This window comes from Trichosurus vulpecula, chromosome 4 (genome assembly GCF_011100635.1).
Source record: "Trichosurus vulpecula isolate mTriVul1 chromosome 4, mTriVul1.pri, whole genome shotgun sequence".
In the NCBI taxonomy this organism is placed as follows: Eukaryota; Metazoa; Chordata; class Mammalia; order Diprotodontia; family Phalangeridae; genus Trichosurus; species Trichosurus vulpecula.
Window position 1 is genome coordinate 259289778 of NC_050576.1, and position 12047 is coordinate 259301824.

Sequence of the window (12047 nt, forward strand, 5' to 3'; positions counted from 1 at the left end):
TGCCATTTCCAGGCCCCTGAAAGTGGCACAGCAGGAAGTGACTCAAAGCCCAGATAACATATCCACCTTTTCTTTAGCAAGAGAATCTTTGTTGGAAAAGTAGCTATGATACAGGGAGAAAAAGAAAACCTCAACTGTATAAAAAGGGGAAGAAAAGAAAAAACCCCGGAAACTTAAAATGAGATAAAGGAACCATGAATCAAATAAAGAGGTTGGTTAGAGAAACTATCCACATAACTTCTTTCTCAAAAGCTTATGCCTATGTCTCTGCACTAATTTAAAAGGTTCTTCCTGGATTACAAACTAGGAAAAATTATCAGCCCTGAAAATAAATGCATTTCTGAATGCCTGAGGCAAATACTGCTACCAACATGCGCCAGATAATTTCTTAAATTGCTCCCTTCTGAAAGGGCTAGTCCCTATACCTAAGAGAAGCTAATGACTTCACTTTTTCTTTCTTCCATTTCCCCACAGCAGCTCATTTGGGGTGAACTTACTTGCCCACCAATTAGGTTTATTTCTATTTTTAAGTTCAGGGATACAGCGGAAAATCCCAGAGGGCTAACACTAAGAGACCATCAACAGTCTCTGGAAACTCAACCACACACAAGTTAACAGACCAAACTCAGGTCAGAAGGGCAGTGAACAGGCCTCTCCCAGGATCACATTGCTCTGGAAGGACCAAAAAAGAGGCCCCTGACTAAGCTGTGAAAATAGCAGGACACAAAAAACAGGGGCTCAGGCCACACATACCTGGTGCCTCTCCCCCCAGGTGAGCCGAGTTCAATACTATCATAATGTCCAAAGTCAGGAAGGAGGCTGGAAAAATTAACAAACAAAAACATAACCAAACATAAAAAGCTATTATAGCGACAGGGGAAGATCAAGACTACATATAGTGAGGGGCAGCTAGGTGGTGCAGTGAGCCCTAGAGTCAGTAGGACCTGAGTTCAAATCTAGCCTCAGATACTTGCCACACTTACTAGCTGTGTGACCTTGGGCAAGTCACTTAACCCCAATTGCCCTGCCTTCCCCCCTCCAAAAAGAAAAAAGACTATATACAGTGAGTAAAACTGATACTATAACAGACTGTCATTCCTTTTTTAACCATATTTTAAGAAACATTTATTCTGAATTCGCTTAGAATAAAATGCAGTGTTTCTGCATAATTGTACTTCCCTGAAGTAATAGCGTGTACACATTCTGATACCGAAGAAATCAATTAGTGCCTATTGTCAGTCCTTTTGTTTGGCAAAAAGTAACTCATTCTCTGCCCCACTCCCATTACTATTTTATCACAGATTTGTTCAGAGCAAGGTACTCTTCTACCTTAATCAATACTAACACAACCTAGTCTCGTATGGGTTTTTAAAAAGAGCTAGGGTTTTTTTGTCCTGACCCTAGGAAGACTTAACTCTTCCCTGGTCCCTACTTACCACAATGTGTTCACGATGAGGCTGCCAATTAAATTACTACTGGAAAAAGCACTATAAAAATTACAAGGTACTGTGTAAGATTTAATGCTCCCAGAAGCATTTTAATATACCCACAGAAGAAAAACTGTTTCCAAGAGGTTGACAAGTTTCTACAAGGCATCTACAATAAGTGTAGCCTAGAATATTTATAAACCAATATGCATTTTGACAGTAGTCATGAAATGGTCTAGTGACAAGTCAAAGGGAGAATACTCAACTTTTCCATAGAGCCTCTTTAACCCAATTATTCTCTATTTTCTGGCTCCAGATAATAACTGTACAACACATTTTGGCTTTTACCTTGTCTTGTCTCATTCTCTAATTGCTTCATGTGTCTTGTCCTAACAAAATAAGCTCCATGCGGGCAGGAAGCATGCCACATACTTTTATATCCTGAAGAGTACTTACACAAAACAAGTATTTCATAACTGGTGAGTGAGCTGAAAAAGATATTGAAAAGTCAACAGGAGACCAACAGGAGCTGAAATAACCAAAATAACTATAAACAATATCCCTTTCAAAACAGGTTCTTAACCTTTGTTAGTTATCAACCCTTTTTTTAGTCTGGTTAGACCATTTCTCAGAATGTTTTTCAATGAATAAAATACATTAAGATTACAAAGGAATCAATTATACTGAACAGTTATCAATGGTTTTTTAAAAAAAAAACCAAACACATGAGAACCTCCAACTTGAGAGGACAAATTTACTATTTATTTCAAAAGGAAGCTGGGCCTTCTATAGGAGTTTTGGTAAGTTAATTAATATCCCCAACTCAGGAAGTTGTTTAGCTTAGTCTTTCATTAAGAAATCCCTTTCTTCACAAGACACAGAATACGTATGAAGTGTAAGACTTGAGGAAATGTTTAAAAATACTTTAAGACGAATTACAAATAACCTCCATGTATAAAGGAGATGGTCTTTCTTAGGACTTTTCTACAATATTTAGTTTTATTTATTCTACACACTTAAGATCGATAAAACTGTCCTATTAAAATTGTTTTCTAAAATAAGAAGATTAAAATAGCCTTATTGGTTATTGATGGAATTAAGATTTTATCAATGTTATTAATGTAATTAGAAATTTTTATTTAATCTAACCAAATTGGCATCAACCAGAAGGCAGAATAAGCTAGAAGATGAATTCATTCTTTTAAAATAAATGTTAAACATAGCTCCAAGACTTGGCTTCAAATTTTACAAATGGAGCAATATGCAAATATTTTTAACTTAATGTTGCTTAAGACCACAAATTTCCATAATCTCAGTAGAATCTGAGTCTGGTTTGGGAAGCAAGGGATTGTTAAAACGCACTATGAGTTCAGTCAGGAGGAAGCCTTGGGCTGTACATTCAGATTCTGTCACTTTTTACTGGGTTACCAACAAGGGCAGATCACGTGTCTTCTTGAGGCCTCATTAACCATCTGTAAAATGAGTAGTTTATACCTATTTCTCAGGGTGGTTGGGAGGCTCACAACTCTCCATACAAAAATATAACTACTACTTAAAAGCTATGGCAGAGAAATAATTACTGCAATACTTCAATCCATCAGGTAGATGTAAATTGTAATTTCCAGAAGAACAGGGAAAGCCCAAGAATGTACTACATAGAAAGGAGAAACACGAAAGTGGTCTCACGTATTAAATGGCAAGTTAAGAAGTTCAGGCATGCTCTTTGAGAAACTTTTAAAAATAGGTCCAACCACACAGAATAGAGGCAGGATTTTAACCTGAGGACAGCTGGAGACAGCAGCTGGGCATGACATACTCACACCTCAGCCACCGAAGAATTAATTTCGAAAAAATGACTTTGGTGAGCAGTTGTCCTGATGCGGACAGTGTCTGTTATTACCTGAGGAATCATTACAAATCTGAAGCGTGTACAATAAAGCACACCATGAAAGTTTTGGGGAATGCAGCTTAATAGGCAATAGAAGCGGTATACTTTGGAAGGTGGCAATGATAACTTTTGCCTTAGGCAAGGCTAGAAACAGCAAGCCACTCAAGGAATATCAAGTTAATATTATGTGCAATTCAATTTATTATATCTTTATTAATAAGGCAACTTAAAGATTTAAATTTTTAATCAAGCTGGGCTTGTCTGAATTATACAATCTTGAAAATGTGAAGATGTGCAAATTGGGCAGTTTTGATAGGCAAATTCTTCCCCTTCCCCCAAGGCTGAAAACACTATCACAATTCAAGCTTCTAAGGAACTAGACAAAAGCTATAATTATTTTCATATGATTTCTTCAAAGTAAAAAATGTGCTCTTCCACTAAATCATTTATAAAGCAGCAACAAAAAGTTGTATGGAACCAACATTATTCAGTTCCAAGTTCATAAACTGATCTACTGGCATAGTAAATGCAAGCAGTAACCAGCCTCAGTGAAAAGCCTATGACTAAACCAAATATGACCAAAGCTACAAAGTCGCTGTATTGCTGAGAAATACGAAATACCCTTTTTGTGACTACAAACCATATTTCTTTAATTCAACATCTTTTCTTCTGTTAAGTAAAGATTCACCAATCATTCCCTCTGTTAGGAAAGCAATTCATTGGGGCAGCTAGGTGGCTCAGTGAGTAGAGCACCAGCCCTGGAGTCAGGAGGACCTGAGTTCAAATGTGGCCTCAGATACTTGACACACTCACTAGCTGTGTGACCTTGGGCAAGTCACTTAACCCCAACTGCCCTGCCTTTCCCCCTCCAAAAACAAACAAAAAAAAGGAAAGCAATTCATCTTGGCATCCATTCCTATCTGTGGCCCTCTGTCACTGAACACTGACATAAAGCAGTCATTTACCATGAGCAGGCTGCTTAACTATTCCCAATCTTCTGGTTCAGCAAAAAGCAGGCTAGACTTCATTCCAAAGGAACAAGTCTCAGACTCACTAAATCCACTCTGGTTGAGTATCATTATTTTCAGATGATCCCTACCCCAAATACTAGACTTACCATCACCTTTAAATCTCAGGACAATACATGCAAATGATTTGCTATGAAGACTATTCAACAACAAAATCCCTTTGTATAAACGTGCACACATACTTTGGTTTTAACTTCTTCCCTTAGTGTTCTGCCCATTTAGGCTCCCAAGTCCCACTGAATGTGTAGAAACCTATTAAGCAAAGGAGGTGTGCCCACTGCTGCTGCTTCCTGGCACTGTTTTTATCTATTAATTCTAGAAGCAGTCTTGGTCCAACCATCAGTAACCATTTCAGTTAGTGCTAGTGGTGGTGGCAGAATGCACAAGTAAGCACAGAGGTTTCTTTTTAAGGGGGAGGACACAAAACTATGCGAAATTCTATGCAAACTGAAGTGTGGCTAATTATTCATGAGCAGTAAACTAGCAGTCCCTCCAAGAAATCCGAAGGGGTGGAGGCATCTTTAGTGCTTAATAGCATCAGCTATAATTCAAGGTCAAAGTTATAAGTGAGCTAATACAAACAAGCTATGCATGAGCTATGCTCCCAAAATACCAAGAGATTTAAACATGCAGTTTCTCTTTCTCCTTTCGAATGAGTAAATCCACTAAGATTTCTGTTCACTTCAGCTACAGAAGTTCCTGCAGACTTCCAAACAAATAACTACACAATCTCAATTCTACTTTGCAGAAACTTTGTTTTTACATTTCAATAAAAGGAACAGAATATGGCACTAAGCAGTGGAGACCTAAATCAAAATATTAACATCACTAAGCATAATTTAAGTCCTTTTGATATGTGCCAAGATCTAACCCCTCAGTCCTACAATTCGTAATACCTGGTCAATGGTTATTAGCTCTCTATAAATAAAATCATTTAACAGAATTCAGGGATATGTGCCATGAAGGTTTCCTTACAATCAGGTTTTCAACAGTCTTGCTGCTGCAGTTGACAGTTCACAATTGCAGTCTTTCATTAGAGTTCCTGGAATGTGGCTTGAAGAGTTCACATTGGTCAGCTATCTCCAGAAAAAGATCTGTACTCTGCTCCTTTTCCAATAGGTCAGTTTAAGATTTTGCACCTCCCCTTTCCCCCGCATCCCCCAAAAAAAGAAAGAAAAAGGAGTCTTTCAAACATTAGGAAGTTTAAGCAAACTCTGCTAGCAACATCCATTCAGCCCTGTTCGTAAATGTTTATAAGACCTACTTCAAGCCACCATTATATAGCATTCTACATTTCAAGTTTTTACCAAAATGACTTCTTAAATTTTAGACAAATCAACCAATTCAAGCATGTCTATGTCTTACCAAAACTACCAGAACCCCCTATATTGCAGCATATGTACTGTATCCACTTCACAGTTAACAAATGATGCTAATTTTGATGAACTTTAAAGACCTCCCAGGATATACTGGTATGCAACCGTTTTATTATCTCAGCCACTCAAGTTTCTCTGAGGTAGTGTGGTACAGTGCAAAAAGGTCAGGCCTTGGACTCAGGACAACCTATATTAGCTATGTGACCACTGGCAAATCACCTAACCTCTCAGTGCCCACAGGCATCTCTCCAAGACTATGTAAATTGTAGGTGAGTTATCAAATTGCAACAGGGGAGGGAGTTTCCACACCAGGAGTACCCCACAACAATAAGAAAATATAGTAAACTGTGTTTAATGGCAACATTTTGTAGTAGGACTTCATATGAAGTTTGTTTTAGGTAAAGCTGTTTTAGGTAAAGGCCCAAATCATTTTATCTATTTCTCCGCCCTTAAAATCCTTACTATTATCAAACACATTTCCCATATGCCCTCAAGATTTTAGGTAACTTGAACGTTATAAAGCCACAAAAAATTAAGATTCTATTGTAAATGTCTACTGAATTCAAAAAGCCATAATTATTCACCTTTCCCTACATTTATTCCATTTTTGATATAAATTACAAACTATATTCTTTGCAATTTTAAAATCGTAAATCCCACATATAGATGTCATAAAATTTCTCAAAAACATTATACCAAAAATTAAACTTGCAAACTTATTTTATAAACCACCCCCACTCCTCTACACTGGAGGGGGAGGAGTCAGTATTGAACCTACTTAATGGATTTATTCCTTCACCAGGTTAAATGTGTTGGTACAATGAGAAAATATTCAAATGTGTTAGATTACAATTTTACTTAATTTTTTTCATTACTACAGTGAATTTAAAACTCAGAGACTAAAAATAATGGCCTGAAATTTGGAATGCATATAATCCATAATTGTTCCAAGGAATGCTAAGTGAAAAGCTTATTAGTGGGGAAAAGTGCCAACTGTGTATTTTAAAATACACATGTATTAAAATTATGGGGGCTTCCTGTGTATATAAATTAGAAACACCTATATTTGTTTAAATGATAGTGAGTGACACTAATACTACTGCTATCATGTACAATCCAGATACACCTAAGGAGATTATTTTTGCAACACTTTAAAGTTTTATAAGTATTCAATTTATCTTTATGCTTGATGAGATTTTTTAAAAGTGCCTGATGAAAGATATTTTAAGGAGAGAGGGGGGATAGGTGAGAGAAATAGACTCAGACCATATACTCTACTAATGAATAAATTCTGGAGTTGTCTTATTCATGTGTTCCTTTGCTTACTGACTCATAATCATTCATAAAACTAAATTCAAGAGTATCATTATAAAGCCTGCTAAATCAAAGGGGGAGCAGGGCAGAGCAAAAATGAGAACTTTTTTCCAGTTAGGTACTAAAAAAATGTGATTAATCCACCTGTCTCCTCTTGAGCTGATCAGTGGGATGTGAGCAGAAGCAGACAGGTGCCAAAATGATCCTGCATCTCTCACAAAGAAATGACTGGGTGGTGGCAACCCAAAAGGAACGATGCCTGTTACACAGTACCAACTGTTGGATGAAACTGAGTACCCAAACCTGCATTTCTGACCTGTGTGATGATAAAAAGTAATGTTACTGATGTTCCTATGGCTTAATGAATCAGTCCCACTACTTTATATTCAGATTTTATAAATATACTGAGTAATATAGCTAACTTAGAGGCAGATAATAATAGTCCCTAACTCTGAAATGGAGAATTTTTGAACAGCTACTACAAGTCATTTTCAAAAATATTTGGAATATAAAGTTGATCTTAGAAATGAATGGATTTCAGGAAAACTGTTCATACTTAATAAAACTGCTGTGTTAGCAGAGGAAATTGAAGACATACTAATTGTATAGATGGAAATGGAGAGAAGATGGGAAGGTGCTAAGAGAGGAAACACAGAGAAAGAAAGCTTTAAAAAATAAAGCGCAAAATCGTGTTCCTCTACACACTAAAATATCCTAGAGAAATCCTTTGGAAATGATGCAAGTGTCTGAGAACACTTATAAAATTAACCTCTTAAAAACCAAAGAGTGCTTTCATGTCTTTTCTGATCCTCTAAATTACCTGCAATTTTCTGTGTGAATTAACAGCATATTTTTGTACAGTTTGTAACCATAATCCAATTTTTGAAAAAGTAATTTGTATAGAAAGATAACATATTCAATTTTCATTTTGAATACCCTCTAAACTCACTAAAAATATTTAATATTCAACCAAAAGGCAGCTATTAAACAATTAATGTGATAGTATTCATTGATTTTCAGTTAGCCTCTTTTAAAAGCTTCCCTTAAAAGGGCAAGGGGGAGGGCGGAAGCTAACAACCTTTACAATTTAACATTAAGTTCCTCTAAATTCAGAATCAGACACACAGCTTAAAAAAAAAAAACCCAAAACCTCAACCACCTATTTCATGCCTTTTCCCCCAACAGCAGAAAGACAGAGGGAGGAGGGGAGCCTCTTTCTCTTTTAATGTAACATTTCATTTAAAAAGTCAGGTGAAGCTTTTTTCCCTTCCAGAAGTTCTAAAGGAATGAGTTCCTGCAGTTCTATCTGACCCCACCAGCCCTGCTCCCTGGACAAATACCCTGGGGAAGCCGCCTAATAATTGCTCTTTTTTTCCCACTAGGTGTCCATTCCAGCCACCTGTATAACTTTTCCTGTTTAAATGATTTAAAAAAAATAAACCTTGAAACTGACATTATGGAAGCTCATTTTTTTCCCATAAGTTGACAAGTAGGATACATTATAATGAACTACCAATGGAAAACAACTATTTCAAACTGTGCTATCAAATAGAATTGTGGTGGCTAGCCTGAAACTTCCGTTATTCATATACAGACTTTGAAAGTTGTGGCTTGACCAAGTCATTTGCTGTAGTTTTAGGTTGGGCTTTTAAATGATCTAAAATGAACTCTTCGTGTCTCTGTAAATCCACAGCAAGCATATTTAAATGACATTCTGCTCAGTGCCCCAGAAGACTTTAAAAAAGAAATCAGAAACCCCCAAAATAAAAATAATTGATGCAGTACTAACATTTTAAATGTTTAAAACAAAATTTCCATACCTATCTTCATCGCCATCGACAGGAATGGAAATTCCGAAGACAGAGCTGGCCAGACTGTTCATAGGAGTCGTTGCGGGCAAAAGGGGGTTTGCAAGGGCATCCTGAATGGGAGGCTTCACCAGAGGTTTATTTTCAGCAATGAGAGAAAGTGGTGGTTGAGGTAGGGGTTCTGATTTCCTTCTAGTCTCATCAACCTGTCCGGCTAAAGGTTGTGTCTGAGTCTGAAACTGGCTTAGATTGGCCTGTGGCAGACTTGCTGGAACACTGGACGTGCCTGGCATTAAGGGAAGTCCGCTGGAACTTCTGCCGCCGCTCAGCTGGGACTGGACTAGAGTAACAGGGACATTTGGCATAGTAACAGAAGTAGTAGACACACTAGGCACGGTGGGACCCGGCACGGCCGCGGGCACGCTCGCCCCTCCAGGGACCATGGCGACCTGGCCACTAGGCACCGCCGCCCCTTGGCTGCCGCCGCCCACTGGAAGCTGAGTCACGGATTTGGAGGGCGCCCCGGCCCCGGGCTGCGGGACGGCAGCCGGGACGCTGGCTTCTGCAGCCTGGGTGGGTCCTCCCACCAAGTGCGCTCCCGCCGAGGGGGGGTTCTGGCCGCTGCCCTGGACCCCAGGAAGACTGGCCGTCCCGGCGCCGCTCACGGAGGCCGTGCTAGCGGGCTGAACAGTTCCCTGGGACTGAATCGCCGCCATGTGCTGCTGCATGTAGTCGGTCTGGCCAGAAGGCTGGGCTGGTAGCAGATGCCCGGCGGCCACGGGAGGCGGAGGATAGGCGGCAAACGGCTGAGGCGGGGTCCCCGGCGCCCCGGCGGGCTGCACCTGCTGCGGGCCTTTGCCGTTGTGTCCCACCGACACGGCGGCGGGAGCAGTCCCAGGGGACGGGCTCTGCTGCGGGGCCCCCACGGCGGCCGGGCCGGAGTAGAGCTGCTGGGCCGGGCTCGGGGGCACAGCCCCACCTACGGGCGGCGGCGGCTGCTGCTGCCCCACAACGAAATGCTGCGACGGGGGCGCGGGCGGGGGGTGCGCCTTCTCGGACACGGCGGTGGAAGAGCCGTCGCCGCCAGGGTCGGAGCCCTGCGTGGCCGGCACGGCCGAGACCACCACCACGGAGCCGCCAGTGGCGCCCAGGCCGCTGTCCCTGTCCGCGCTGGGCTCGAAGGTGGTGCTGTGCCGAATGCAGTCCCCGCTCCTGGAGAGCACGGCGCTGTCCGAGTCGCGGTCATAGTACTCCATACACGTCCATCGCCCGCGTCTGTACGGCTCCCCCGAGCCGTGGTCCAGCTTGATGACCCGAAAGCGGGAACCACAGGTGGCGGTTGTCTGGGCCGCAGCCCCGCTGACCAGCCCCGCGGCCGAGGCGGACGCATGGGGGGCCGGGGGGGCGGCTGCGTTCCGGGGGTTAACAGCCCCGCCCCCGTTGGAGGGGGCCCCCCCCGCCGCCGCCGCGGCCAACTGCCCGTCCAGAAGGAGGTTGGGCGACACGGTGCCGGGGGTCTCGGCGTCGCCCACGTTGTTGAGGGTCTCTTCCGACGAGCTGCGCTCGCACACCTCCTCCGGGCCGTAATCCGTGGCTCGGGAGACGTCGAAGATCTCGGACGAGACGTCCTCGGTGTGGGACTCGTCCGGGTCGTCCAGGCTCTCCGTGTCCTCGGTGATGCTGCTCGCCACCTGCGCCGTGGTAACACTGGTGATCTGGAAGCAGCTCTTCTTCTTGGCCGGCATCTTGGACATGGTGGGGGCTCCGGGGGCACCCGGATCCCGCCAACGCCGAGGGCCCTAGTCTGGGGGAGGGTCTGAAACCCGAGCCGAGCGCGTCAGGGTCAGAGCCGGGCCCGGCCGGGGGTCGGACACATCCCCCTCCTGCTCCTCCCTGCCGCGCCGCGCCGTCCCCCTCCCCCCGGGGCCGATCGGGCGCTCCCGGGGCTGCGGGCTACCCCCCCGCCCCGCTCCGAGCAGCCGCCGAAGCTCCGGGCCGGTCCGCAGGCCCCGGGGCGCGGGCGGAGGAAGGGGCGGCGCCGGGCTCGCCTCTCGTCAGGCCGCTCGAGGTTCTAGCTGGAGCCCCGCAGGGCCATGCCGGCCCGCAGGCCCGCAGCCCAGGCGGGAGGCTGCTGCCCCGGCGGAGGCCCCGCTCGGCTGGCGCTCGGGGGCACGGGCCCGGTGCCCCGGGCTGGGCTGGCGGGGCGGCGCGGCGCTCGGCCGGAACTCAAATTCAAACTGCTGGGGCTGCTGCTCTGGCGGCGGCAGCTCCCTCCCCTCGGCCAAGATGGGGCCGGAACGGCCGCGCCAGGGATGCTGGGAGGAGGAGCTGCAGCGCCGCCGTGCCCGGGCCCGCAGTCGCTGCCGCCCGCGAGGAGAAAAGCAGCAGGACGAGGACGAGGGACGAGGACGAGGAGGATGCTGCCACCGCCGCCGCTCCTGCCGCTGCTGCCGCTGACACCGCCGTGCCGCTGCTACTCCGGCCGTCGCCGCCGCTGCCCCGTGACGCGCAGGCGTCGTGACGTCACCGCCCCGCCCCGGCCGGCTTCCTGCGGCGCTGGGACAGGGCTTCGCGTGGAGCTCGCGGTGACCAGAAGTGGGCGGGGCCGGCGTGCGGCCGGGGAGGAGGCGGGGCCGGAGGGCGGGGAGGCGGGGCGGGCGCGAGGGAGGGGAGGACGCCCCTGCCTCGGTCCCTTCGGACATCCCTGCGCGGTCTGGTCCGGCCCCGCAGAGCGCGACCCTCGGGCGCCTCAGCGAAAGAAGACGTGTACGCACATGCGTACGCCGCGGCGGGGCTCTGCCGCGGCGGGGCTCTCCTCCGGCGGCGCCCGCGGACCGAACCTGCGGCGGCCGCCTTTCTGCGCGATTTGGCCAGCAGATCTTGCTGTCACTAGTCTTCCTAGGGGAGAGGGTGTGGACCCCGGGCTTCGTAGACCCGAGGGGAGCCCAGGTTCGCGGACGTTTGGGACGTCGTGAGCCAGGGGACCACAGAAACTGTCTCGTCCGGTTCGCGCATTTGTCTAGGCTGGATGACCTATGAGGTCACCTTCCAGCTCCGAGGATCTGAGTCATGTGCAGCAGCCGAAGTCACCCTTTAATAGTCACCAGATAATATTATAGGCTACGGGAGCAACCGGGGGGCAGCGCCCATGTCACCCACTCAGTCACCAGATAACACTAAAGGTGTAGGGGACAGGGAGCAACCGG

At 45.5% G+C, this 12047-nt stretch overlaps 1 protein-coding gene across 3 annotated transcripts in view; it reads right to left on the bottom strand.

Annotated features, from left to right (window-relative positions):
* Positions 1 to 10886, bottom strand: part of TSC22D2 (TSC22 domain family member 2) — a 54946-nt gene extending 44060 nt beyond the window's left edge. For 2 of the 3 annotated variants that reach the window (XM_036755856.1, XM_036755855.1), the window contains exon 1: positions 8854 to 10882. In XM_036755856.1, coding sequence (XP_036611751.1) covers positions 8854 to 10595 — 1742 coding nt within the window. In that variant the 5' untranslated portion in view covers positions 10596 to 10882. Of the gene's footprint in view, positions 1 to 753; positions 820 to 1883; positions 1916 to 8853 lie in introns of all 3 variants that reach the window. The other variant, XM_036755857.1, reaches the window with a different exon arrangement.
* Between the last annotated feature and the right edge of the window lie 1161 nt (positions 10887 to 12047).